Here is a 27,995-nt window from a genome sequence, read left to right as displayed (position 1 = left end):
GCGGTTCAGGCTTCCCCACAGACTGTGACCCTCACGCAGGCAACAGCAGCCGGGCAGCAGGTCCAGATGATCCCAGCAGTGACTGCGACTGCACAGGTGGTCCAGCAGAAGCTAATGCAGCAGCAGGTTGTGACAACGGCTGCCCAGCTGCAGAACCCTGGTGTTGCCAACCCAGCACAGGTGCCAGCCAGCTCCGACAGCCCAAGCCAGCAGCCCAAGTTACAAATGAGGGTCCCTGCTGTCAGGTTAAAGACACCCACCAAACCTCCGTGCCCCTAGTCGGGAAAGCAGGTGGCATTCCTCCATCTCGCCAATCAGGTAGATTTTGTTTATTCTACCCTGGGACAGTGTCATTGACATGTCCAGCACCTGAAGAACTATGATAGACACAAAGGAGTCTAACCATTTTATTACAGTGTGTCCTACATGTGGGAGCAGGTCCTCAGTGATGCCCCATTTTCTGTATCACATGGTGAAGTGACCAGCAGATTCACCTTGTAGTTTCTCCTGTAGACCAATAGTGCTGAGCCTTGAAAGCCATTTAGAATTTCCCTGTTAGTGTGCAGCATTTTGTGCACACAATAGCCATTTGGGATGTGCAGTGAGTCTTAAAATAGGCTTTGCAGAGGTCTTTAACAGCGTCTGCTTCTGCTGGGTTCTTTATACCTACCTGAAAGCACATTGTGGTTCTCAGGAGAAAGACTAAGGTTAGATCATTTCAGATCAGAGAATGCCAAGGTAGTTTCTTCCTTCCCTCCTAAAATATGACTTGTTTGAACTTTTAAAGGAAATATTTAGTACTGACACCCATCAAAGCACATGCATGACCTGTCCCCAGCTCGTGTCAAAGGAAAACAATGTCACTGAATTTTCATTCCAAACAGCACCACTGAGGCCTCTCCAGACCCTCTTCCCAATGTGACTTGTTGCCATGTAAACAGAACCTATGGGACTGCTCTCCATCCCAGCACACCCACGGATTTTTCCAGCTTTTGGATAAAGCTCGTGTTTGGACTTTGTGCACTGAAGCAGCTCCATCAAACGACTCCTGTCTCGGACTGGTTTGGGGCCGAGTTCCGTGCAAGCATTGTTATGTCACAGATGTGACTCCTGAGGAGCTGGCAAGCATAAGAGCAGGGATGCCACTCCTCGCCCTCCTTGCCTTCCTGCTCAGCCCAGGAACAGTCTGCAGATGTGAAACCCCCTCCTACACAGTGGCTTACTCAAGAATGTACAAGTGTTACCCATAGAAATGGGGTAGGAAACTCTCCATTATTGACTTGTAGGATCAGCTTTCTGTGCCAGGGTGTCATACATGAACAGATGCACTTGCTCACGGTTCTGCACAGAGAACCATCCATGCTGCTTGGGGGAGACCTGCTGTTGAGGGGCACAGAAGAGGCCCCATGTTTGCTCCTGTGTTTATTTTCTTACTATGTCAAGATAATGGAAATATTTGCAGTGCACTTGATTGGCCAATATCTGCTTTCCTGGAAGTGTTACCTAGGTTAAAGGCGCATGTCTGGGGATGCCCTCTCTGCCATGGGTCTGGGCCTCTTTTACAAGACCTGGTCCAGGAAATTGGTTGTATTGGGCCTGTGTGTGCCAAGGACCAGTTACGGCATACTGCGAGATCTTAACTGTAAGTTTATTTAAGCTGCTCCCTCCCCATTCTGTCTCTTTAAATGACATGGAAGAACATCTTCTGTCCCCTGGTGTTTTCTGCCATTGGTTTATGTGGACAGTGACATGTGGTATGGAGTGAAGCCAGCTGGGCTGCTCAATTTTGAACTCTTGGCAAAAAAATCTGGAAAAAAGTGAATATCAAGTGTTAAAAACATGGAAGGGATTTAACTAGTTAATTGAACATATCAAAACAGAATACTACATTTCCTTACAACCCAACTTGTCTGTTTCTAGCTTAGCATGGGCTGTCACGAGAGTGTGGTGGGCAGGAAGGCTCTCTGCCCCAGCTTTGAATCTGGGTCCCAAGGAAAGTTCCACTGTGTTTATCCTCAACTGTGGAGAACAGTTCCTATAAAATATATAGGAACCCTCTCTTTTCAGCTTATTTAATTTATGCAACCTTCTTGTTTCCTCTTGTCCTTTGTGGGTATTGGTGGATTCCTTTTAGATGATCAGATGCTGAGTGCACTTATTTTAGAACATTCTAGACATAGCTGCCTGCGTGGAAGTCCTCTGTTAGTCTAGAACACTAGAAGAGAACTTAGCAACCTCTCTCAAGAGCTACTGAGAGAGCAGCACTGGCAGTCTGCACACTTGCAGTGTGGAACTCCTGCCCTGTCTTCTGTGAGTGAGAGTCTCTTGCCTCCAAAGTGTGTTTTTTCAGCGATCCCCTAATGCAAAATATGGAAAGAAACTAGTTTCACTTGTATCACTCAATTTAGTAACATCTAGATGTCACCACTGACCTAGTAATCTTCAGTAGAGTCATTTAAGTAAAAACTCTCCTTCCAGTATATAGTTTTATTGGCCTTCTGTTTAAAGGTTAAACTTTGCATATTTAAAAATGAAGTGTGAGTGTAGGAAATTATCCAGGCCTTCTCAGCTTGTTCTGTTAGCAGAATTCTGCATTACCTTGTGAACCAGGGTTCCTACCAATACAGTATGTCAGGATTGAAAGAAATCTTCAGAACACAAAATGTAAACACAGCAGCCAAAACACTGTCAAACTTGAATCTGCCACCAGGGAAAGCAGTTACCCAGTTATTCTTTACTTAAGAGGCATTTGTTCTAATTAAGGCCAGGCTGTTTTGAAAGCATCCCATGGGAAACAGGAGGTTGGATCTGAGCACTGGTTCAGATTTGGTGCCTGATGAGGACTAGGCTTCCTTTTTGCAATTTTTATGATTTTTTGTTAACATTATAACCAGATAGCTGTTGTGTTTTAAAATATAAAGGAAAAAGACTGAATTGTAAATACTTTGTAAACATAATCATTTGTACTTTAATAGTAGGGTTTTAAGGGGCGCTGATATCCCACTAAAAAAAGGTATAATAAAATGACCTTTTTATATGCTTTCTCATTTTGTCTTTCATGGAAAACTAGTATTCAGGTTAAATTAAGATGCTAACTGTGTGAAGAAAAAAAAAAAAGAAATAGAAGCAGTTTGAAGGCAGATACTTTCTCTGGCCCCTCCCCAAAACTGTAGAAGGAGCTAGAAGGAATGCTGCATGCACAAGGTTTTTGGTGAAAATCACCTCTGCAGAGATCACACTCATCTGGCTGTTATGTTTCAAAGCCAGACACACGGGAAGACCTAGTTCATGTAGATGCCACTGCTGCTGCCCAGGCCCTGTGAGACCTGCTCCTGCAGGCACCCTGTCTGGGGCCGGGTGTGGGGTAGTTCAGGAGTGGAACCCTGCTCAGGCACTCCACCCAACCCCCAGTAACCAGGCGGTCTGCAGCTGCTTTCCTGTATCTTCTCTCTCACCTTTAGGCTACTTGTTGTTGTTGTTGTTGTTGTTATCATTAATCTACAATTACATGAAGAACATTGTTTACTAGGGTTCCCCCTTCACCAGGTCCCCCCCACAAACCCCATTACAGTCACTGTCCATCAGTGTAGTAAGATGTTGTAGAATCACTACTCGTCTTCTCTGTGTTGCACAGCCCTCCCCATGCCCCCCCACATTATACATGCTAATCGTAATATTCCCTTTCTTCTTCCCCGCCCTTATGCCTCCCTTCCCTCCCATCCTCCCCAGTCCCTTTCCCTTTGGTAACTGTTAGTCCATTCTTGGGTTTTGTGATTCTGCTGCTGTTTTGTTCCTTCAGTTTTTCTTTGTTCTTATACTCCACATATGAGTGAAATCATTTGGTATTTGTCTTTCTCCACCTGGCTTATTTCATTGAGCATAACACCCTCTAGCTCCATCCATGTTGTTGCGAATGGTAGGATTTGTTTTCTTATGGCTGGATAATATTCCGCTGTGTATATGTACCACATCTTTATCCATTCATCTACTGATGGACACTTAGGTTGCTTCCATTTCTTGGCTATTGTAAATAGTGCTGCTGTAAACATAGGGGTGCATCTGTCTTTTTCAAACTGGGCTACTGCATTCTTAGGGTAAATTCCTAAAAGTGGAATTCCTGGGTCAAATGGTATTTCTATTTTAAGCATTTTGAGAAACCTCCATACTGCTTTCCACAATGGTTGAACTAATTTACTTTCCCACCAGCAGTGTAGGAGGGCTCCCCTTTCTCCACAACCTTGCCAACATTTGTTGTTTATCTTTTGGATGGTAGCCATCCTTACTGGTGTGAGGTGATATCTGATTGTGGTTTTAATTTGAATTTCTCTGATAACTAGTGATGTGGAGCATCTTTTCATGTGTCTGTTGGCCATCTGAATTTCTTCTTTGGAGAACTGTCTATTCAGCTCCTCTGTCCATTTTTTAATTGGATTATTTGCTTTTTGTTTGTTGAGGTGCATGAGCTCTTTATATATTTTGGATGTCAAGCCTTTATCAGATCTGTCATTTATGAATATATTCTCCCATACTGCTGGATACCTTTTTGTTCTATTGATGGTGTCCTTTGCTGTATAGAAGCTTTTTAGATTGATGTAGTCCCACTTGTTCAGTTTTACTTTTGTTTTCCTTGCCTGGGGAGATATGTTCATGAAGAAGTCGCTAATGTTTATGTCCAAGAGATTTTTGCCTATGTTTTTTTCTAAGAGTTTTATGGTTTCATGACTTACATTCAGGTCTTTGATCCATTTCGAATTTACTTTTGTGTATGGGGTTAGACAGTGATCCAGTTTCATTCTCTTACATGTAACTGTCCAGTTTTGCCAGCACCATCTGTTGAAGAGACTGTCATTTCCCCATTGTATGTCCATGGCTCCTTTATCGTATATTAATTGACCATATATGTTTGGGCTAATGTCTGGAGTCTCTATTCTGTTCCACTGGTCTGTGGCGCTGTTCTTGTGCCGGTGCTAAATTGTCTTGATCACTGTGGCTTTGTAGTAGAGCTTGAAGTTGGGGAGCGAGATTCCCCCCCCCCCCACTTTATTCTTCCTTCTCAGGATTGCTTTGGCTATTCGGGGTCTTTGGTGTTTCCATATAAATTTTTGGACTATTTGTTCCAGTTCATTGAAGAATGCTGTTGGTAATTTCATAGGGATTGCATCAAATCTGTATATTGCTTTGGGCAGGATGGCCATTTTGATGATATTAATTATTCCTAGCCAAGAGCATGGGATGAGTTTCCATTTGTTAGTGTCCTCTTTAATTTCTCTTAAGAGTGTCTTATAGTTTTCAGGGTATAGGTCTTTCACCTTTAGACTACTTTTAAGAAAAACTTATGTTTACAAAAAATGCCTACTTTTCATAAAAACTGCACTTTATTCAAAGTGCCCCAAGAAATCTGTGGTTAGTTTTGGCTTCTTCTCTTTGACCACAGGAATTGGGGCACAGCCTCCCATTTCACGTCCCTCTGGCAAGCGAGGAGCTCAGTCTCACGTGCATCTGGGGCCCTTGCTCAGGCCCTTCTGCTGAGGGCTACCGGGTGCTGGAGGATGGGGTGCTAATCCACCTACCTACATACAGGCCAGCAACATTGCCCTCAGTGCCTCGGTTTCCCCCTCTGCACACATTCCTGAGGCAGGTGTGACATTCAGAAAGCATCCACTCTCAGGCACCTGCCCTCAATTGTTGATTCTCTTGTCCTGATTTTTCTCAGAGGATAAGATTGTGTGTTTTCAGATCCATGAGTCTATCCTGGGACTCTGATCACCTTTTGCCAATGGTACATAAGAAAATAGGCTGAGAGGGTGGGCTTACCTGGCCAAGAGGCTATGTGTGCATTCTAGTAGGGCTGAGGCCATTCGAAAGAGGCGATTCTGCCTTCTGGCCACAGTGGGTAGCACCTCTGTGCCCGAGTCCAGTAGTCACCAGCTCCAGTGCATGGGGGCATCCAAGTTTACGTTAACATAAAGTGCCCTGTAGGCCCTCCTACAGGCCGCACAACCTAGACCAGCTTGGGAGGTCTCACTCAGGTCTGCCTTGACTGTAACCTCCTGTCAGGTAGGTGTTCAGCTCCTGTTTCAGCCCTGCCAGTGCCCTCCCCACTCTCCAGGCCCTTCGGGGGAGCAGGGGCTTTGCCACAGTTTCTGGGCAGCAGCTCTTTCCTGCTCTGTCCTCAGCCTGCATCATCCATACTCCAAACCCCTCTTCCAGAGGTCCCATTGCCCTGGAATAGACTGTTAGCACTACTAGAAAGTGCTAACTGGTCTGGACTAGAAAGGTCTCCAAGGTGTGCTAAGAAAGCGGAGAGTGGTTGTCTGGTGGGCTACCAAAATGGAACTCCGTGTATGCTTGATGTGCATAGAATATCCTGGAAATGGGTTGGCAGCAGCTGTCTCCTGGGAGGGAGGCGGTTTGGGGGTGCTTAGGGATGAAGGGTGCTTACTCCGCACCGTTAATTGGTTAAAACAGTTTGCCGGGCGCATGAATTACTTTTTTTCTTAAAAAGGCCCTAAAAATAGCCTGTTCACCCTGCACCCGCACCAGGAATCTTTGTTGTTTATGGGGGCAGGTTCCAGCTTCTTTGCCTGATCCCGAGCGGCTGCCTTGACTCACTAGGTCCCAGAGGACCGTCCTCTCCGGATGGCGTTCGTATTCTCAACTTGCCGTGCACGGCTTCGTTCCAATCCTGTTGCAGTTGTTTGTTTGTTTTTTCCTTGGACCAGCCCCGTCGGCAGTGTGGGCCTTTCATTCCCATTGTCCGTAATGGTCTTGCTCTCCATCAGGACTTTGTACTAGACGGTGGTTGTTTTATTTCCCCGGCTGCACTTCGGTTCTGTTATCCCGATTCAGTGGGATCAAAGCTAATGGGAGTGGGGTGGACAGTAACTGGTGTACTTGCTGGGTGCATAATGCGCAGGAGCTTCCTGTCCAGTCTTGAAGCTGTGCTCTTAGCTCGGCAGGAAAGACTGCCACGCCGGAAGCCTGAGGAGGGGTCGGGATGCCCTAAGTAGATAGAGGGGCGGATCCGGGCGCCGACGGGGGGCACGTGATTGGGGCTGCGGAGATAGGCGTACGCCTGCTCTCCTCCCAGCATTGCGCCGGCTGCCCTACTTGCCTGCCGGATGGGGCGTCAGTTTGCGAACCATAACACAAAGCCCGGCAGCTCTGCCCTCGCGCAGCAGGTGGGCGGGCGGCAGGAAGCTCAGTGCGCAGGCGCTGCCCTGCCCCACAGCTCCGATTGAATGCGCCTGCGCACTGGGCCGGGCAGTTTGTAGGCTCGCTTGGTTGGAGGGGTCGAGCCTACCCTTTCGCAGCGATGACCGCACTTCCTCAAATGGTGACCCCGCCCGGGGCCGCCTCCTCTCACCGCAGGGACCCCGTAGGCCCTGCAGTCGATGGTGACCTGCCCCCACCGTGCTCTCAGGGACTCGGCGCGCCTCCGCCAGCCGGGGGCGCCGAGCTGCGCGAACGCCCCTTGCACCCGGAGAGGGTGGCCACGCCGCACACCCGAGGCTACACCGCCTGCGGACGACCTGGCGATCCTGGCGAAGTGGCCGGCGTCCGAGGTGAGCCTCTCTGGGGCCGGGCCCGGGGTCGGGGCCGGGCGGCCCTCCGCCAGCCGGTGCTGCTCCTCCTCGAAGATGATGAGCAGGGTGTCGCACACGCGCTTGCTGAGACGCGGCCGGTAACTGTGGCGTGACCTATGTTTCTGGGCCTGTGGGCTCCAGCTGAGGTGACTGGCAATGTTAGACGCCGAACATGAGCGACCAGTAGCTTTCATCGTCATGGAGCGAGCGGCCCCGGTGCGGTGCTGGGAGGGTCCTGTTTTGAGGGACGTTTGTAAGCCGCCCAAGTAGCCATGGGGCCCCATCCGTTTCGGTTGAGAGCAAAGGCTTGAAGCGAGTCTTGGTCCCCCATTAGATTGTGGCGCCACCGTGAGGGGGACAGTGCAAAGATGCGCGTTCCAATCCCGCTCCGGGCAGCCTTCCCAAGTGTTGCTCTCCAACCGCCTCGGGGGATTCCGTCTGCGCTTCTGGCTCGTTTGGACTCCTTTGAGACTCAAGATACTTTGGAAAACTGACTTTGTATCTTAGAATGAGGTAAACTTAGTTTTTAAATATTACAAAATACCTTCTCGTAGAAATCCAAACGCCACAGGAAAGTCGGAATTCCCGGCTGTTTTGTGCCCTGAGCCCTGTGACCACCGCCCACGCCTAACCCATTTTCACTGGCTGCGTCTCCACGCCCATGCAAGTCCGCCGGCTGAGCAGGCCTGAGGATATACCGCATGTCTTCGGTCATTCCCCTGGGTTTCGCCCCGCTGGCGTTGCTGAGATTAGCAATCTCACGCCGGCCCTGGTGCCATTTCCATAGGCTCCAACCCCATTGAACTAAATTGGGACAATGGGTCAAAGGACATGCAGTAGGTACGGGGGAAGTCAGCAGCTCACAATCCTGAGTCGTTCAGGGCAGCACTCTTCATTGCGCATCTGCATTTGCAGTGAGGCGGCTGAAAAGCCGGCAGGGCACCCGGCTTTCTGTCTGCTGAGCCTGGCAGCTTCTCTGAGCCGCCTGTGGGTCCCCCATTTCCCTACTAAGTTGTGTTTTACTAACCTGTAGGCCCTCTTCCTATATTAGGGATTTTTTACCTTTTGCAGCCATAGATAAAGTGTTCATGTTTTCCCCGAGCATTTTTTGTCCTTTTTACTTTAGCACATCTTTCTAGAGTTACCTATTCCCTGTGTGGCATCTAGTTTTTCTGCCGTGTTTATTAAGAATGTTTTAGCTATCTCAGGATTATAGAAATTTTTCCCAAATGTTATTGTAATAGTCTCTCTCTCCCTCTTCCTTCTGAGTAAGGTAACATTTAGCTCTGCATGCTGTCTGAAGTGTTGTGGGATAGGGAACTAGTTTTTTTCTTTTCTGTAGATAGCATAATTCCTTAAATAAAGCATTATTTTGTTCAAAGTAAATGCCACTAGCTGTATATTTTTGGATTGTCTGTTTCTGTGCTGGGACAACAGTGATCTATCACTGGAGCCTGGAGTATGAATACTGTTTAAGTAAAGAACCCCTAGGCATTCTTCCTATGAGTGTTAAAGTGATTTTTGCCTATTTCTAAAGCAAAACAAAAGCCAGACACATTGTAATTCTGTTGGAATCGCATTACTGGTGTGTGCTCATTTTCAAAGGTGTGGTATTTTATATTAAATCTTCTCATTTAGGAACATGTCTCTTATTTCATTTATTCATGTCCTTCTATGTCCTAAAAATAAGACTGTAGTTTTCTTCAGGTTATGCTCTACTTTTCTTGCTAAAGGTATTGATTGGTATTTTAATGCTTTCTGTGGCCATTGTGAATGCAATACCTTTTCCACTTCCGTGTCAATTGTTATTGCTGATATAGAAAAAAAGCTGAGTTTTGTGTTTTTATCTTGATTCCAAGCACTTTACCGAATTATTTTAATTTTTGGTCTCTTAGGTTTTCTAGGCATACAATCATGGTATACAAATAAAAATAACTTCATTTCCCCTATTTAGTTCATTTTAAAACCTCTGTTGAGCTGAATACAAGTGGTAATAGCACTCCTTTTACTAATTTAATGGAATTAGTTTCCGTATGTTAATATATTTGCTCTTGAGTTTTGGGAGCTAGTTTTTAAAAATATGTGTAAGTAGTTTCCATTGATATGCATTATATTTTTTTAGGAATGGCTAATTTCATAAACTATCATTTTGCCATCTAGTGGTTTTTAGCTTTAAAATTAATGATAAAGTTAGTTTTCTGATTACACTCATATTTTTCACCTACCTCTCCTTGGAGGACAGTGTATTATCTCTATTAGTGAATAGAGCTGGGCTCTACTAGTTAAAAAAAAATTATATCCATATATACAAAATATTTGTAAATTTATCATTGTGAACATTGCATACAAGTCCATATGGCCATAGGCTTTTTTTCTTGGGTAAAAACCTAGGAGTGGAATGGCACAATCATGTGTATGTTTAAATTTTAAAGAAACTGCCAAACTGTTTCTCAAACTGGGTACAGTTTTATTACATACTTACCAGCAATGTGTGAGGGTTCCAATTTCTTTTTCATGTGCTCTTTCCAATCCATACTTTTTGGTGAAGTGTCTATTCAAATATTTTGCACATTTAAGATTTTTTCTTCAAATTGAGTTTGAGATTTCTTTTGGGTAGAAGTCCTACATCAGATAGTGTGATTTGAAAATATTTTCTCCTAGTCTGTGGCTTATATTTTCATTAGCTTAATAGTGTCTTTTTAAGAGCAGAAGCCTTAACTTTGATGAAGTCCCATTTATAAATTTTCTCTATGAATCATGATTTTTGTGTTAGTAGCTAAGAAATCTTTGCCTAATGCAAAGTCATAAAGATCACAAAGATTTTCTATCCTTCTAGGGGTTATTTTATTTTATTCTATTTATTTATTTATTATTTTTTAAGGTATAACTCTACTTAGGATTTGAGAAAAATTCACAGAGATTAACTACAATTTTCACAAATCTAGGGGTTTTTTAGTTTTAGGTTTTACATATATGTCTATGATCCATTTAAAATTTGTGTTCCTGTCATATAATAGGTGGATCAAAGTTGGTTTTTTGCATATGGATGTCCAGGTGTTTCAGCATTATTTTTTTGAGACTATCCCTAGGTCCTTTTGCATTTCTATATGGATTTTAGAATCAGCTTCTCTCAATTTCTGTACAAGCTTTTTGGGGTTTTTATTTACACTGCATTAAATTTTTAGGTCGGGGAGAGAGGCACAAAATCTCAGTATGACTTAGTTATGGGGATGAAAGTACAGCATAGAAAATAAAATCAGTACTGTACTATCTATATTGACAGATAGTAACTACGCTAGTTGGGGTGAGCATTTAATCAATGTTGTACACTTGAAACCAATAGAATATTGTATATCAACTATACTTCAATTTAAAAAGGAAAAAAAATTTTAAATAAAATTTTAGGTCAACTTTGGGAGAACTGATATATCAACGATATTGAGTTTTCTGGCCCATTAACTCTTCTACATCTTTTAAAATTTTAGCAATATTTTGTTGCTTTAGTGTACATATCTTAAACATCTCTTTTCAGATTTATCCTTGAATAATGTTTTTTAATGCTATTAGTTTTAAAATTTTTTTATAGAAATACAAATTTTATACATTGCGCTTCTATCGTGCTAAGCTCATTTCTTAGTTCTAGTAGTCTTTTTTTGTGGACCCTCTAGGATTTTCCTATGATTACTTTGTCTGAAGGGTTTTAGTTCTTCCTTTATGATCTGTATGCTTTTTATTTCTCTTGGCTGGTTGCACTGGCTAGTTTCCATTGTCAGAGGACACCCTTGCCTTGCTCCTGATTTTAGAAGGAAAGCATCCATCCGATACCAGAGTTAGTGTAGGTTAGCTGTAGGTGCTCTTTATCAGCTTGAGGGCATTTGCTTCCAGTCTTGATTTCTTAGTAGGTTTAAGATGGAAATGTGGGCCAAGATAGTCTGACCCTTCACCAGATTCTCCCAAGTATCAACAAAGTTGAGAATGATGGTTCTAATCAGACTGTTAAGGCCTTTCCAAGGTACTGCTGTGCTCATGTGTGCTGGGTGCAGTTTGGGCAGGAAGGGCGGGTCCTGCAGCAGAACTAGGCAAGATGGTGGTGCAGGCCCAGCTTCAGATCCCAGCCAGATGATTCTGCATCGTGAGGCCATCCTGTGCATAGTAGGGTAGTCAGCACCAGCCCAGGCTACTTCCTCCTGGATGCTGGGAGCAGCCCACCCCATTGACAAAAATGTCTCCAGACATTGCCTGCTGTCCCTGGGGACACAGCCACCCCGAGGTGAGGGCCAGTGGTCTATCCTCCATTGACAGATGGCTGCTTCCACCTTTCGGCTGCTGTGAATCCTGCTTCTGACAACAGGTGTACACGTCTTTTCAAGTCCCTGCTTTCAGTTCTTTTGGGTGCAGACCCAGGAGGTACGTCACTGGGCCATATGGATCCCTTGTTTAAATTTTTGAGCGCCACCAGTCTCTCCCATGGCTGCCACACCATCTTAGACTCCCACCAGCTGTGCATGAGTCCCAGTTTCCCCACATCCTCACCAATTATTTCCTATCTTTTTAGTAACTGTCATTCTAATGGACCTATTGCACTGTCGTGGTGTCGTAGGAAAATATGCAGTGGATGTATGTGCACACAGCCTAAGACAAGAGCAGCCTCTAGTCACCGGTAGTGCTATTCCCTTGGCTGGCACCACTCAGTGCAGGGCTGACGAGGGAGGGACACTCAACAGTTACTTCAAGTGGCAGGTGCACTCTTGGTAGCACACACAGATCCCGGGGTGGGGGGTTCCACCTGGAGGAAGTGGGAGGGCTGTCTGGGCCTAGCCCCCAATCCCTGGGGAGCGCAGGGACCTGCAGAGATCCAGGTCTCGGCGCTGGGGACAGTACGCAATGTCTGGAGACACTTTTGTCAACTGGGGGTGGGCTGCTCCCAGCATCCAGTGGATAGTAGCGTGGGCTGGTGCTGACTACCCTACTATGCACAGGATGGCCCCACAATGCAGAATCATCTAGCTGGGATCTGAAGCTGGGCCTGCACCACCATCTTGCCTAGTTCTCACTTGGCATACTCACATTCTGCAACAATGGAACAGGTCAGGTGCCTTTCTAAGCCCCTAGCCAAGGGGAGTGCCAGTTGTAATTGATCGTTACCTATGGAAGCATTTAGGAAGCCCGTTTTTAGTTTAACAAATCTTTTACCACCCTTTAGTCTTCTACAACAGGTGATTCTCTGGTCTTGGCCACCACAGATTGGTTGTCTGCTGAAACTAATTCCCAACACCAACTGCAGTGTTAGTGCAGACCCCACAGGTGAGGGGCTCAGCTCTCTTGACGGCCCCTACTTCAAACTCCAATTCCAAGTCCTAAGCTATCACCTGCCCTCTGACCAACCAGCTGTAAATGGGAGGATTCCACAGCTGTCCCTGGGTTGCATCTTTTGCTAGGATGACTCAGAACTCGGGAAAAAGTTTACTCAGTGGATTACTGGTTTAAGATATAGGATACAACTCAGGAATGGGAAGATGGGAGACTCTGGAAGAGACATGTAGGGCAAGGTGTGGGGAAAGGGTGCCAGGCTTCCAGCCCTGAGTCCACGACTCTCCCGCATTGCCTTGGGCTCACCAACCAGCTCTCCTGAACCTCTCTTTTTTGGGTTTTTGTGGAAGCTTCATTACATGGGCATGATTAACTCAATCCCCACCTGCTCTCTGCTCCCCAGAGAATAGGATTTGGGCTGGGGTTCCATCTTCTGATTACAGTTTAGCCTTTACTGTTATCACCTCCATCCAGGAGCCCACCCGGAATCGTCTGTTCTCCTTGGAACAAAAGATGCTCTTGGCACCCTGTCACTCAGGAGGTTCCAAGGGTTTGGGCACTCTGTGTCAGGAGTCAGGGGCAGAGACATATATAAGACAGTAACCATCTTTAAACGTGGGAAAGATTTAGACACTTGGACAAAGAGCTCTATACATGGCAAGTAAGCACATGCAAAGATACTCATCACTGTCATTAGGTAAATGCAAACTAAACCCACTGTGAGATGCTGCTACCCATCCATCCCAATGCCTAAAAGACACAGAAACCTGTCCTTTGTTGATGGGAATGCAAAGTGACAGAGCCCTGGAAAGTTTGGCAGTTTCTGTTAACATCTCACTTTTTGCCATTTACACAGAACAGATAAAACCACAGGTGCACACAATAGTGCAGGCAAACATTCTTCAAGTGGCAAATGGAGGAGAAAATGGCCCCCCAGCACATGGCCACAGTGCTCGGTGGCAATGAGGGGCAGACCACCGACATGCTCAGCCTGGTCCCAGGCAGAGAATGTGACTCAAGGGCTAGCTGTCAAGCTGCTTCACGTCGGGCCTTGTGTTCCACCAAGATCTGGAGGAAGGCCCACCATGTAGCCCGCTGGGTGCATCCAACCAGTTCTTGACAATGGTAGGTGGGGTTTGCATGTAGCTCAGAAGGGCACCAAGTCTTGAGCTACATTTCTACAACAGAACTCCTCCAGCTACTTACGGGAATGGATCTTCTTGGTGTTTTGATCTTTACCTAAAGAATGAGAATGCTGGGGCCAAGGCATGCCCTGTCCATCTCCTTAGTGTTACACTTAGTCATTGCCTGCTGGAATTTATAACATGTTGTCTTCATGTTTGATTATTTTCGTACCAATAATTTCTCAATCCTGAAGATTAATATTTTTAAAACAGAGCCTGTGGTCAAGTTCTGAACACATTTCTCTTGCAGGAAAGCATGATCTGGGATCCATTAAAGAGCTGCCAGACCACTGGGTCTGAGGTGACTGGGTGAAAATGCCCATGGGGGGGGTGGCCCTCGGGGACTGCAGAACGGCTAAAGGAGGCAGTTTTGAGGGTGGTGGCTTTGTGGCAATGCCCTGAGGGGTGTGTACTTTCAAACACATGGCACAGATGTTGGGGGACCATTCCCAGCCCCTGTGCCCAGCGCAGCCACTTCACCCTGAGAGGGATTCAGGGCAGCCTTTCCAATGCAGGACTGTGAGCACACTGATGTCAGGAGAGCTAAAGTCCTAAAATTGGCTCAAAGTTAAACCCCTGCTCTGAGCCAAGAACATGAGAGGGCACCCTGTCAGTTCTGAAGTAATTTTAACAGTTCTACTAAAGTCCTATTTCCAGAAAGGTCACCCCATGAGAGGCTGACCTTGTGTGTCCTTGATGGTCATGGGCCTGGGGCAGCGATGAAAGGGCTTCACGTCCAGGGGCCTGGTGCAAGGGGCGGGGTATGGTTGGGGAGGAAGGCCCTCCCACCGCCACCTTCTTGGACACCCGAGAGGTCCCACTGTTTGCTCACACATCCAGCAGTAGGTGTTCAAGGATTTTCCAGAGAGAAGGTAGTTAACTCCAGCAAGAGGGAACTGCTGCTCCACCGCAGGCTCAGTTCCCGCTGTCCCCAGAGCCCCCAGCCTAGGTTGCCTTCTGCTTTCGCTCTTCCTGGAGGAGAAGAGGAAGCACACATGGTGTTCCCCCCTCCATAGTCTGCGGCCTGGCCCAGCCCCTTCCCCAGCCAGTTAGCACAAGGGCAAACCCCGGGTCTGGCTCCCCATGGGGTGGCAGAGGGGGAGTGCTGTGCCCTACCTTGATAGCCCTCTCTAGCTGGGACAGGGCTTCCTCATACCGAGGGACCAGCGGCTGCAGGAGCTCACTTGGACTGTCATGCCGCTGCAGCTCAGGTGCCCCAGCGTCAGCCAGCATCTGGAGGAATCTCCTCTCCTGCAGGGAAGCACACAGGCAGGAGGGGTCCCATTCTCCCTGGAGGGTGCCCAGTAGAGCCCCCAGTCCCACTGACACCCAAGGACTGACCTGCACTTTGAGGAGCAGTGTGAAGGCCTGTCCGGTTTTTCCAGCACGGGCTGTCCTTCCTACCCTGAAAACAAGCAGGCCACCTCCAGTGCGGCCCCCAGCCCTCCAGGGGCCTGGGGACAGCAGTTTCTCTCTGAGGACCCCCACCCAAGACCAAGGGCCAGCCCTCACCGATGCACATAGGTCCGCAGGTACTGGGGGGCATCATAGTTGACCACAAGCTGCACAGCCTGCACGTCGATGCCTCGAGCTGTAGCGTCTGTGCTGATGAGGCTGGAGGTGCATGATGGGGGGATGTGGACCCTGCCCCAGGCCAGGAGCTGAGACCCATGCCCCTGGTCCTGCGGGGGTGCCACCATGGGGTTAGGAGATAAGACTTCCTATAGGGAGCAGGCTTCTGGGGTGCAGGCTGACCCTTGGGGTGGGCAACCCCAGCAGGACCATCTCCCATCCAAGTACTCACAGCTGAATCTTCCCCTGCTCAAACTGCTTCAGGATCATCTTCCTCTGGCCAGGCCCGTAGCGAGAGGAGAATTCAGCCACAGACACACCCCCAAAAGCCTGGACTAGCAGGAAGAGCCTGGGCAGGAAAATGCAGAGCCAGAGCAGGGCTGGCCAGACCCAAACCAGCCTCCTGCCTCTGCCTCCAAACCTGCCCGCCCATGGGCCTCACCTGTGCGAGGTCTCACGGGAGTTGGTGAAGCAGAGAACCCTGGAGAAATTCATCTTGAGGATCAAATGCAGGATGGCCAGTGGCTTGAAGCGGAGGCTGCAGCGCACGTAGTGGTGCTATGGGGGACGGCACGGGGTTGGCTGGGTCCTGAGCACCTGGGTGAGGTCCTCTCCCATCCCTGTGCATCCCACTCACCGTGAGCCCTGTGGGGAAGGTGTACTTCCCACCTAAGTCTGCATCCACACTTGTGTTCATGTCTCTGGAGCCCCTACACGCCAGCTCTGTGGAGAAGAGCTGAGGCTGGTAGAGGCCCAGCCGCTGCAGCTTTTCCGGGTTCTGGGTCAGGGTGGCTGAGAAGAGCAGCTTCTGCAGTGGCATCTGGGGACAGCTGGTGCTGAAAGAGGGGCAGGTGCTGGGAAAGCAGCTATGGCCCAGCCTGCCTACCTGCCTGAGCCCTGTCCAGGCTCAATGCTGGCCAGACCAGACTGGGGCAGGGCAAAGTGGGTCTCCAAGATGAGTACTGTGGACAGGAGCGTGAGCTCAGGGAGACCCCACTGAGGCAGAGCAGTGCTCAATGCAGGTACCTGGCAGCAGTCACGGCTTGGGGCTGCCTTCTCTGGAGCAGAGCAAAGGGATCGTTGACAGCCTCACTTGGGAAGGCTGCTGCCACCACCCGCGGCAGCCAAGACTGGTGCATGCTGTCTATCATCCTGTCGGCCTCGTCGATGACCTGAGGGAAGCAGGAGGCCCAGGGGCTGGCAGCTGAGGTCACGTCAGCTTCGAGCCCAAGACTCCCTCCAGGTGACATACCAGGAAACGGAGATGCTGGAGGCTGAATCCTGGAGTCTGGTCGGTGTGGTCCACCAGGCGACCAGGGGTGGCCACCACAATGTCAGCCAGGCAGCGGAAGCCGTCTACTCTGTGGAGGAGAGTGAATACGCAGGGCACTCAGGCTAACCCCCCAACTCAGGGAAGCTGCCGATAGCAGTGACCCTGCTCCCCAAGCTGGGTCTGCCTCCCTGAAGAGCCCACAGCCCAGCAGAGGACCTACGTCTTCTGGACCAGGCTCTCCTGCTCCTTGGACAGTGGCTTCTGTCCAGTGACCAAGGCGACCCGCAGGGGAGTGGCGTCTGTGTAGATGTTGAACACTTTGCTCACCTGGTGGAGAAGCAGCCATCACCAGCCTGGCCTGAGCCCCACACCACTGCCACAGGACTCTGAGTCCACATACCTGCTGGGCCAGCTCCTTGGTGGGCAACACAACTAGGGCGCGGACCTGGCACACAGCTCGATGCAGCAGGGCCTGGAGGAGAGCCACCTTTGTCAGCAGGGCCAGCTCCCTGCCTGCCGAGCCCACTCAGAGGGTGGGTTCCTTGTGCATACCTGTACCACAGGGATGACGAAGGCCAGCGTCTTCCCGCTGCCCGTTGGGGCAGAGACACAGAGGTCTCTGGGCTGATAGCCACCTCTGCCCACCAAAAACCCGTTGGTCAAGCTCTCCAGGACAGCGGGAATCACTGCTGCCTGAACTGGAGGAACAGGATAAGGAGCAAGTCACGTGCACGCAGGGTACCCGAGATCACGGATGCAGCCTCTTCCTGTGACCTCCAGGCTGGGCTGCACTGCTCAAGGATAGCACCAGAGCCTCCAGGAGCATCAGGCCCAGGCGTGATGCCACAACCCAGCCCGCTCTTGAAGCTGGACATGGGTGGGGCTGCTCACATGGCTACTGCTGAGCTGGGGCCTTCAAGTGAGCTCTAGAAGGAACCCCCTGCCCCCTGCCCAGGGCTGTGGCACCTGGAAAGTAGGATGAGATGCCATGTGCCCGTAGCTTCCTCTGCAGGTCTGGGTGGACCTCAGGGATGTCCTCAACAGGCACCAGGTCTTCAGTGACATTCTTCCCAACACAGCTTGGTTCAGCCAGCCATGATGGCAGGAAAGGCTGGGCCTATCCAAGGTGAGAGAGAGGCCAGGTGAACTCCAAGGCCCACCTTGCTGGGGAAGCCAGTATCTGGGAAACTACAGACTCAAGACACCTGGGGGAGGCCGCAGGCAGAAGGCCTGACAAGCCTCCCATTCAGGCTCCCAGCTTCTCCGCAGGCCCCCACAACCCACTTCCCATGCAGCCTTTAAAAGAGTTATAAAATACACACTTGTGATAAGGTGCCACCCTCCTGAGCAAAACCACCTGCAGTTTCCTCACACCTGGTGCAACACACACACTCTGAGCACATCTACCCTGCCTTCCAGAACTTAGCACTCACCTGCCTGCCCTCATTTTCTATCACTGGCTGTGCCCAGCCACACAAACCTCTCTGTTCTTACATACCAAGCTCATTGCTGCCTCAGAGCCTTTGCCCCAACCCTGCCCTCTGCCTGGCACACACCTGCCCCGCCCTCCACCTTACCAGGCTGTTGCCTGTCTTCCAATCCTTCCTCATGGACCTCACATGTGCCCTGCCACAGTGGCATTCTGGGCACCCTGCAAGCTCATGGCTCCCAGCACAGCAGCTGTCATCTGGGAGCCCTGTAGCTCACAGGTCTGTTTACTGAAAATCCGCCCTGTTCAGATAAACACCAGCCCAGGAACCTAGTGGAATCTCCCATTTTGATCACTAAATCAGTGAGTGCACAGCGGAAGCTCCTATGGGCACACCCTATAAAAATTAAGTGGAGTAGAGAGGCCAGAAGGGGTGCCCACTGCAATCACAGGAAAAAGGGTCAGTTACAGACCCAACAGAAGATGCCTCCACAGGAAAGAATCAAGTGCAGGCTGCAACAGGGAAGGATGCACATTGCTCTCCTACAAGAAACTTGACCACCCTTGCAACTTAGCCAAGGAGAAACCACCATCACCCTGAACTTGTGCTATTCTCCAGTGGACTTCCCCTTTCACCATAAAAGTAATGTTTCTCCCCTCTGTTGGGCTCACCTACAGTTTGCCAGTAGTTTGCAGGCCCTGAATTGCAATTCTCTGCTATTCCCAGGAAAACCCATTTTTGGGGGTAAAGTAACTGACAGTTTTAGCTTTAAGGTTAACAACCCTAAGCAAGTGAAGCCATTTAAAGAGATCTCTGATAGCAGCACGGGAGCCAGCTTAATATGCTGATTTACAGAAGGTGTAAAAAGGGACAAACAAATCAACATGGCAAGAAGAAAGTTACAATGGATCCGTGAGGCCATTAAGGAAATGGGTCTGCACTGTTAGCAGTCTCCTGTCTCAGAGGAATGCCAACCGCATTCTCAAGACCACCAATCTGCTATGGATTTAAAGGCTTGCCTGATTCTGGCCATAGCAACCAAACAAGAACTGGATAACATACAAACTCTCTGCCCCCTCCCATCACAAAATCTTCAAAACAACTTAAGTAAACTAACTTCCTGCCATTTACTTTTAAAAACCCTAAAGCAATTCGGAACACAATATCTCTCGGACTGTAATCCCTAAGACCCCAAATAGATGCAAATAACTTTTACAGCTTTACCTTTCTTTTGTTGACAAGGGAAAACTTAAAACTGAAGGTGGAAATATTAAGGTTTGCAGCAAACTACTAAGGAAACCACTAGAGGCCAGTCAGCTGAGGTGAGGCCTGTTAGCCCGTGAAGGCGCTCACTCAGTCTTCACCTAACGCCCAGAGGCGACGTCCCACGCCAAAGCCGCCCTGAAGCGCAGGAGGAAGGCTTCCTCAAGCAGCCGGCCAGCCCGACCCCGGCCGCTCACCTTTGGCACCTTACTTCTCCTGAAGCCGCCGAGCAGCAGAGCGTGGGCTGGGGGCCCGGAGACCACTTCGGGGGAGCGTCCGCCTGGGTCTTCCCGCGGCCCCGAGGCCCGGGTACCCACGTTGCTCTTCTCCGGCGCCTCCTCGCTGTCCTCTGGGGGCAGAAGCGGGGCCGGGCGGCGCGTCAGCCGCACGCTGTCCCGAGCCCCGGAGCCACTCCCTCGCCCCGCCCGGCCCCACCTGCACCCGCGTCCTCGCCGTCCGCTCTCCGCCGCTTGCGCACCGGCGCCTCCCCGCTCTCGTGCCTTCGCGGCCTGCGCGGCCTCCGCCGCCGCCGCCTCCCCGCCGCCTCCGCGATCTGCGTGGCCTCCGCGGGATCCGGCTGCTGCGACTGCCTCTGCCTCTGACGTTCTCTGGCCTGGCACTGCAGCCGCTCCAGTAGTGCGCGGGCCCTGCCGTCCGCCTCGGCCTCCGCCCCTCCAGCCTCGGGGCCCGCGTACCGCGCTACGTGGAAGAGCGCCATGCCGCCCGGACCCTCGCCTCTCCGCCCGGCCCGCTGCGATGACAAAGAGGCGCGCTGCGGTGACGTCACTAGGCGCCGGGCGGTTACGTCATGGTGCGCGCCCATAGGTGCAGCCAGGGGCGCGCCGGATGGCGGCGCGGAAGTCCGGGCTCTTCCTCGTGGGGTGGCGGCAGCAGCATGGAGGGAGACTTCGGCCCCGGGGTCGCGCGTCGGGCGCTGGGCCGCCTGCTGGAGGCAGTGCTGGCGAACCGCGGCGAGGCCAACGCGGTGTTCGACATCCTGGCGGTGCTGCAGGTGGGGGGGGACGCGGGGTGCGGCGGGGGTCGCGGCCGGGGTCCCGGGGTTGGAGGCCGGAATGGTATCTCGTTAGGCTCGGGCAGTGTAGGGCCGGGGCTGGGATGCAGGGAGACAGTTGCAGAACGGCATACGGCATTCTACCGGGGGTCTTCTCCCATTTTGCAGGGTTCCCAGATGGGTGGGTCCGGTGGGAGGTGTGGCAGAGGCCGAGTGGGAGGATCACTCCCGGGTCAAGGGTGTGGTGCGTTTGGGCTGGAGTCCTGGTGGGGAAAGGGGTCATGAGTTTCCAGCGGTGCACCATGAGACTGGTTTTTCCCCGCAGTCTGAGGACCAGGGGGAGATCCAGGAAGCAGTGCGCGCATGCAGCCGCCTTTTTGGGGCCTTGCTGGAGCGGGGAGAGCTGTTCGTGGGCCAGCTGCCCTCTGAGAAGATGGTCATGGCTGGTGAGTGTCCTGGAGGGCCTCAGGCTGCTCTTGGGCCCAGGCCGTCATCTCACAAGGTTGGAGGCAGACCTTGTCAACATGGAATGAGCTCCCCAAAACTCCATCACACCCAGCCCCCTGTGGGAACGGATGATTGTGCTTGGTGAGGTGGGTAGGACAGACACCCCCATGGCTAAGTGTAAATGAAGGTTGGGCAGAGCGTGAGCTTTCCTTTTGTACTTTGTACCACTTGTGGGATTTGAGGCTGTTTAATGTTGACCATCAAAATCACACGGAGCTGTGGCTGTGTGTCCTTGTCCTTGATATGTCTAGGTCTTAGGGTAAAGTGAGGGGACAGAGACTCAGCCCCTGGGGAAGCAATGCTCTCTCTGGTCAGGGGAATGCGCTGGTCCAGCCCCAGGTCTGGAGCCATGGTGACACATTTTTACTCACTTCTCTGGTTGGCATAGTGGAGGGCGATGGGGGATGGCTGGGCCCAAAAAATGTGTGGTGTTTGTGTGGGCTGACTACCCTGCCTTGCCTGCAGGGTCCCAGAGGGCCACAAGGAAGTACAAGGTGTGGATGAGGCACCGTTACCACAGCTGTTGCAACCGCCTGGGAGAGCTCCTTGCTCACCCCTCCTTTCAGGTTCAGGTAAGCCCTGGGGTCAGTGGCTGTGCCTTGTCTTTGCCCCTTTCCTGCTCTCCCAGGCTCACCACACAGCAGAGGCCAGGGCTGTGACCGTGGGCACCTGTTTCCATGCTCACTGTCTAGGTCAGGATTCTTACTTCCTTTTCTCAGCCAATCTTCTAAGAAATGGCTTCGCTCTGTGTTTTGATTCTCACAGGAGTGTTATCTCATCAGCATCCAGGCCTAAATGCTGTGGGAGCTCTGTGGGCCTGTCTGCAGTGGGGGATTATGTGTGGTTCGGGATCCCCACCTTTTCAACTACTTTTTCCAGGAGCTGGCTCTCGGGACACTCATGAAGTTCGTGCAGCTGGAAGGAGCACATCCTCTGGAGAAACCCAAGTGGGAAGGCAACTATCTGTTCCCCCGCCAGCTCTTCAAGGTGGGGGGCGCAGAGGACCACACTGGCCAGAGCTGGGAGGGGCCTTGCAGAGGGGGCCTTTGGGTCTGATGCTTCTTCTGGGCAGTCTCTTGGTTATGGGGCTCAGTGGGAACTCTCATAGCCTGCCTGGACTCTGCTGTGAGCTCTGTCCCAGGGCTGGTCTGTCCTGGGCATGGATGAGGTCCTCACCACCCTGCCCTGCACTCAGTCTGTGGTGGAAGGCGTGCTCTCTCCAGAGGAGGACCACTCGCTGCTCCTCTCCCAGTTTCGGGAGTATCTGGAACACGATGACATCTGCTACCACACGATGCAAGCGGCCACAGACGTTGTGGTTCAGGTCGCCAATGGACACCCTGAGGTCAGCTGGCCAGGCCCCATCTCTGGGGGAGCCCCATCTCTGGGGGAAAGGGTGGGTGGCAGGCATCAAGGGGCTCAGGCCAGGCCTCCAGCAGGTACCTCTCACATTCTGGAACAATGCCTTCACGCTGCTGTCCGCTGTGAGTCTGCCCCACCAGGAGAGTGAAGCACTCAACTTCTATGTGAAGCGTGCTGGTAAGCGTCCTGGGCGAGTGGCCTGGTGGGCAAGGGCACCCAAAGCCCACAGCCTTTCAGCCAGATGGGCTGCTGCCTCCCTTCTATGCTTCAAGTGACCTTTGGCCTCCTTTGCAGAGCTGTTGGACAAGTGGAAGGTGGCTCACCTGAAGGTGAGATGCTCCAGGGCAGCAGGTGGCTTCTTGCGGAAAAGCCCGATCCTGGGGCACTGCCTGCCCCAGACATAGGCAGTGTGTGGGACATGAGGAGAGGCCAGCTACCTCCTGCCTGGATTAGACAGCTACAGGAGTCACTCATGAGGCCCCGGGGGGAGGAGGCCTGCAGGTGCCCACTCCCAGAGGTCAGAGGTGGCCTACGCAGACCCCTCAGAAGGCCGCTTGTTGCTGAGTCATCCCCTCAGGGTTTTGTCTGTTCTTCTGTGGCATTGATTGAGACTGGATGTTTCTTCTGGTCTCACTGGGAGTCCTTGGGTTCCAGGTGCAGCAGGAGGCTGGGGTCTGGGATGGGGGAAGGTACATGTAGCCTCATCACCCCCAACCCTGCAGGAGCACAAGAAGGCCTTCCAGCTGATGTGGCTCAGCTTCCTCAAATACAAGGTAGGGGTGGGTGGGGGTAGTGGGTACCCCGCATCTGGGCCCCCAGCCCATGCTGTTCTCCAGTGGCAGGGGACAGGCTGCACCCTGACCCACTGCTTCTGCCCAGCTGCCGCTCAGCCTCTGCAAGAAGGTGCTCGTGATCATGCATGACTCCATCCTGCCACACCTGGCCCAGCCAAGCCTCATGATCGACTTCCTCACCCATGCCTACAACATGGGTAAGTGGGGAACGCCCAGCAGGTGGGGGGTGAGTCCTGCTTTTGGGATCCTGGAGCTGTGTAGCTGGTGGCGCTGTGGCCAGGAGTGTGTACTGGAGCTTCTTTCCCTCTTGTGGCTAGGTCGAAATGGGGTGGCCTGTGTGGGGCTCCCATATCTCTGCCCTGCTCATACCCAGTTGGGGTGCAGGTGGTACTGGGCTTCACCGCCAATGTTTGTCTGCAGGGGGCGCTGTCAGTCTTTTGGCCTTGAATGGACTCTTTATCCTGATTCACGAGCACAACCTGTGAGTGCCTTCCAGGCATGCCTTTCCCTCCTGTGTCCCTTCCCTGCCCCAGGCCCCGGTCCATGCTCTGCCCAGAGCTCAGCAGGTTTTGGGGCTCTCCGGTCTCCCAGTAGTGTGGGCAGGGGGATCTGAGCCCTTGACATCTCTGGCTCCCTGGGGCCCTGGCCTATTCTCCACCCGCCATGGTTCTGTTCCCACTCATGTGCCTACCCTCCCTCCTTCCCCCTAACCACCCCCCACCAGGGAGTACCCTGACTTCTACCGGAAGCTCTATGGCCTCCTGGACCCATCCATCTTTCATGTCAAGTATCGGGCCCGCTTCTTCCATCTGGCCGATCTCTTCCTGTCCTCCTCGTGAGTGCCCAGGGAGGGCAGGGGCAGCAGGCCACCTGTCCCCCAACCCTGAGCTGCCCCACGGTGCTGCAACCTTGGGCCAGGAAGAGGGGCTGGGGGCTGGTGTGGAGAGGGATGGGGTCTCACACCCACTGCCCTGCCCAGTCACCTGCCTGCCTATCTGGTGGCTGCCTTTGCCAAGCGCCTGTCCCGCTTGGCCCTGACGGCCCCTCCCGAGGCCCTGCTTATGGTCTTGCCCTTCATCTGCAACCTGCTGCGCAGACACCCGGCCTGCCACATCCTTGTGCACCGCCCTCAGGGCCCAGGTGAATGCCGCATGGGGTCCCAGTGAGGCCTGGCTGAGGGGCTGGTGTGCAGGGCAGGTGGCAGCCAGGGTCTGGGTCTTGTTGGCAGAGCTGGATGCCGACCCCTATGACCCTGAAGAAGAGGACCCTGCCATGAGCCGAGCCCTGGAGAGCTCCTTGTGGGAGCTGCAGGTGGGTACACCTCCCCCGGGTCCCACCCAGGCACCTCTCTCTCATGCCCCAACCTGCAGCCCACCCCCCACCCCACCCTTCTCACCTGTCACCCTGGTTGCCCGGAGGGGGTGGCAGGGGAGACGCCTCTTCCTGGACTTAAGCTCTAGCCCCAACACGGGCTGTCAAGATGGTGGGGCACTCTGCTGCACAGGACCTACCGCACCACCTCACCGTCCCTGTGCAGAAGGTGGTGACGTCCCGCATCCCCTGCAGACCCTGCAGCAGCACTACCACCCAGAGGTGTCCAGGGCCGCTGGCGTCATCAGTCAGGCGCTGTCCACATCCGAGGTCAGCATTGCACCGCTCTTGGGGCTCACTGCGTTCGAGGTGAGGTGTGGGGACACCAGGCGCCAGGCAGACACAGGCCCCACAGTATGAGAGTGCCTCCTGTCCATTTGGCCGCCTGTCCCCTGCAGGTCTTTGAGCAGGACCTGAAGAAGAAGGGGCCGGAGTCAGTACCACTGGAGTTCATCCCAGCCCAGGGCCTACTGGGCCGGTGGGACGACCTCTGCGCCCAGCACTTCACACTCAGCTGATCTGTGCACTGCCTTCCCCCAAAATAAACAGCTAATGTAGGGGAGCAACTCTTTATGTGGTGGGTGGGGCCTGTGCCCGCAGGCTGGGGTCTGTGGGGCTGGCCATGTTTGGAGGCGTCTCCCCACCTGCCCATGCCCACTGTGTACCTGGCCTCCCTTGCTGCCCAGGGCCTTCTTTTCTGCAGCCTGGAGTGAGGGGTCAAGGTGCAGGACTGCAGGAAAGACCCCAGCCCCACAGGGCCACAGGTGTGCAGCGCAGTGGCCTCAGCAGGCCCCCCATCACCCTGGATTCCCAGGCCCCCTCCCCCGGCCTCCCAGATGGGCAGGGCCACACCCTCCCCTGAGGCAATCCGGGGACCTTCCTCCTGCATTTAGACTGTCCCAGGAGTGACTGGAAGGCTGTCTGTCCTGCTCTGTCTCAGTGGAAGCACAAGGCAGAGGCATAAGACACTCATCCCTGCCAGGCCTGCCTGCAGAAGACACTTTTGTCCCTGGAACCACCCTCCATCTCTGTACACATGGGCATTAGGGTGCTGAGTCCCAGGGGGAGGTGTGCACCCTATCAGAGGGAGTTACAGCTAGAGGCCAGGTCGTCTACCCCTCCTGTGCCCCTGCGCAGAGCAGGTGTGGGCAGCTGCTGGCCTGCGAGGAGTGCCCCCATTTCCTTTTAAAGTCCTTTCAGGGCAGAGGGGTCGCAGGAGTGATGCTAGCTTATGTGGGTTTGTAGGGACTGTTGGAGATGTCGGGAGTGGGGGGCCTCCAGCCAAGAAGGGGGAGACCCTAGCTGCCCCGCAGCCTCCAGTCCGCCATGCTGTGGCACCGGGGAAGCAGAGATCTCACAGCAGTGCCATGAGTAGGGGCCAGTCGGCCATTTTGGTCTCCAAGGAGCCTCTCCAGTGGCCTGGGGCCCTGGTATGCAGGGGTGACAGAAAGATCTGAACTGGACGTAGGCAGTGTTCACACATTACAGTGTACCAAATGCTGCTGAATTGTGTTGTAAAATGGTGAAATTTTATGTGGGTTTCACCTGAATTTTTTCAAGCTAGTGGTATTGCAAATACCGCACAGTATACTTTCACTGAAAAGGTACTGATTGTATATCTTAAGTAAAAAAAATGGCTTAAAAACTAACTCAAGCTAAGGCTTGGTAATGTCTTCAGTGCTACAGACTCATCAACTGCATGGCAGGCCCCGGGTGGGAGGTGTATGTGAGGGCTCAGTGGTGTGAAGTGTCCCAGATCACGGGTGTGTTTATGGGGAGCGTCCCCTCGTGCATGGATGTGTCCCCAGAGCTGACTCAGTGCCCGGACTCCAGGCTCCTCACAGGCAACCCTGCTGGATGGGCAGCTCCCTCAGGCCAGCCTGTCCCCTCCCTCTGCCCCTTTGTCCATCTGCTTGTGGGGTGGTAGCTTTGTGCTGTTGCCAGTCTCTTAGTGGCCCCCTCCCCATGTGGCTCCTCAGTTCCCGCTCACTATGTGGACAGCTCCCCATGTCAAAATCCACTTACCCCTGGCGCACACACATCCCTCCTGGACAACCGTCCAGCCCTGGGGAAGGGGGACCCTGGCCGACAGCCTTTATTTGTCAATCTGAGCCCCATAGAAAACCTGGTTGAGGTACATTTCCACTGACTTCTCAGACCAGACATCAGAAAAGCATTATCAGGCTGGGGCTACAATTTCAAAATGGCTCCTAGCCAATGAGCTTCCTAGGAGTCCACAGGTCCTGGGTCGGAGAGCTGTCCAGCCCGCCCATGCTGCACACCCCCAGGCCTCCCAGACAGGCCCCTGAGTCAGCCTGTGCCCCCAGGTGAGGGAGGTGTGGAGGGAGCTGGTGGGCCTCCCTAGTGAGGGCCCCAACTGAAGTGGGAGGGATAGGACTGGACAGGCTGCCTGGTCCCTGGCCACTCGGCCCAGAGAACCAGTGGGAAACCAGTGGGGCTTTAATTCACGTGGGAGGGGAAGTTGGCACGTGTAGATTTGCTGGGGTGGGGGTGTCACTTCAGCCACTACCTCTGTCCTCCACATCTGACTGCCCTGTTCCTCCCTCCTGTAAGGACCCCTGTGGTGACACTGGGCCCACGGATCATCCAGGACAGTCCCCCATCTCGACCGTTAATCACATCTGCCACTACCTTTGCTCCAGAGGTGGCTTATACAGGCTTCCATTCGGAAGTGGATGGCAGGGCAGGTGGCAACAAGCTGGCTGGCTTCAGGACAACACAGTCACTGCTCCTTTCTGTGCCTGAATCTGGGCATTGACCACGTGGATGTCCAGGGCACCCCCAAAACCCCAGCACCATGCACTCAGACCTGGCCAGGGCAGGGTGGCTCTGCGGGGCCCCTGCTCAGTGTTGACCCCCGATCTGTCATGCAGCCTGGGAACAGTCATCTCCACTGGGCTGGCATGAGCCATGTGGATCAGGTCTGGCGCTGGGGAGAGGGCTGCCCATCCTGCATCCTTCAGGTCCCGTGCAGAAGAGAATGGAAACCAGTCAGGAGAACAGCAATTAAGAGATAAGGTGTCTGGTTGCAGGGCAGTTCTGTCTCTGTGTCTGCAGAGCCCCTCCTCGGACAAGGCTGCTGTCAGTGAGGGGTAAGGGGCCACCTCCCAGGGACCTGTGTGCACAAGCATCTCGATGATACTCTCCGGACACGTGGCCACTTCCTAGTAGAAGCCCCATGTCATGTCGTGTCTGATCTTGACCCACAGTTTGATGAGCATAAGAAAATAATTGTTTTCCACCATTAATATAGATGTTCTGTTCTGTTAAAAGCCATGTCTGGATCTTGGAACAACAACCAGCTGAGCAA

At 52.3% G+C, this 27,995-nt stretch overlaps 3 protein-coding genes across 38 annotated transcripts in view; 2 read left to right on the top strand and 1 right to left on the bottom strand.

Annotated features, from left to right (window-relative positions):
- EP400 (E1A binding protein p400) overlaps positions 1 to 9,227 on the top strand; it is a 101,226-nt gene extending 91,999 nt beyond the window's left edge. For 26 of the 30 annotated variants that reach the window (XM_036921887.2, XM_036921881.2, XM_036921878.2 and 23 more), the window contains one exon: positions 10 to 9,227. In XM_036921887.2, coding sequence (XP_036777782.2) covers positions 10 to 279 — 270 coding nt within the window. In that variant the 3' untranslated portion in view covers positions 280 to 9,227. The remainder of the gene's footprint in view (positions 1 to 9) is intronic. The other 4 variants (XR_008993741.1, XM_036921860.2, XM_036921859.2 and 1 more) reach the window with 4 other exon arrangements.
- A 5,461-nt stretch (positions 9,228 to 14,688) lies between these two features.
- Positions 14,689 to 20,409, bottom strand: DDX51 (DEAD-box helicase 51). Of its 2 annotated transcripts, XM_036921889.2 has the most exons (15): positions 20,054 to 20,406; positions 19,816 to 19,967; positions 17,892 to 18,042; positions 17,478 to 17,623; positions 17,326 to 17,397; positions 17,146 to 17,252; positions 16,905 to 17,013; positions 16,679 to 16,824; positions 16,290 to 16,488; positions 16,095 to 16,210; positions 15,885 to 16,001; positions 15,593 to 15,694; positions 15,422 to 15,485; positions 15,197 to 15,331; positions 14,689 to 15,052 (listed from the first exon to the last, which is right to left on the bottom strand). In XM_036921889.2, the coding sequence occupies exons 1-15, from the start codon at positions 20,334 to 20,336 to the stop codon at positions 15,026 to 15,028; spliced, it is 1,926 nt and encodes a 641-aa protein (XP_036777784.1). In that variant the 5' UTR covers positions 20,337 to 20,406; the 3' UTR covers positions 14,689 to 15,025. The 2 variants fall into 2 exon arrangements, 1 of the variants encoding a protein (XP_036777784.1); XR_005032091.2 differs by lacking the exon at positions 14,689 to 15,052 and having other exon boundaries at positions 15,193 to 15,331; positions 15,593 to 15,762; positions 20,054 to 20,409.
- A 25-nt stretch (positions 20,410 to 20,434) lies between these two features.
- On the top strand, positions 20,435 to 25,226 carry NOC4L (nucleolar complex associated 4 homolog). Of its 6 annotated transcripts, none has more exons than XM_036921897.2 (15): positions 20,440 to 20,630; positions 20,956 to 21,076; positions 21,603 to 21,709; positions 22,017 to 22,124; positions 22,333 to 22,482; positions 22,577 to 22,676; positions 22,794 to 22,828; positions 23,222 to 23,272; positions 23,379 to 23,490; positions 23,714 to 23,774; positions 24,018 to 24,128; positions 24,273 to 24,433; positions 24,522 to 24,604; positions 24,860 to 24,973; positions 25,063 to 25,226. In XM_036921897.2, the coding sequence occupies exons 1-15, from the start codon at positions 20,514 to 20,516 to the stop codon at positions 25,180 to 25,182; spliced, it is 1,551 nt and encodes a 516-aa protein (XP_036777792.2). In that variant the 5' UTR covers positions 20,440 to 20,513; the 3' UTR covers positions 25,183 to 25,226. The 6 variants fall into 6 exon arrangements, with proteins under 6 accessions (XP_057347818.1, XP_036777793.2, XP_036777789.2 ...); XM_036921896.2 differs by having other exon boundaries at positions 22,574 to 22,676; XM_057491835.1 differs by lacking the exon at positions 22,794 to 22,828 and having other exon boundaries at positions 20,435 to 20,630; positions 22,574 to 22,676; positions 23,154 to 23,272; positions 24,390 to 24,433.
- The last annotated feature ends 2,769 nt before the right edge of the window (positions 25,227 to 27,995 follow it).

The sequence above is a fragment of the Manis pentadactyla genome, chromosome 14, assembly GCF_030020395.1.
Source record: "Manis pentadactyla isolate mManPen7 chromosome 14, mManPen7.hap1, whole genome shotgun sequence".
Classification (NCBI taxonomy): Eukaryota; Metazoa; Chordata; class Mammalia; order Pholidota; family Manidae; genus Manis; species Manis pentadactyla.
The sequence above is the reverse complement of the archived record's forward strand: the minus strand, read 5'-3'. Positions and strand labels throughout refer to the sequence as shown.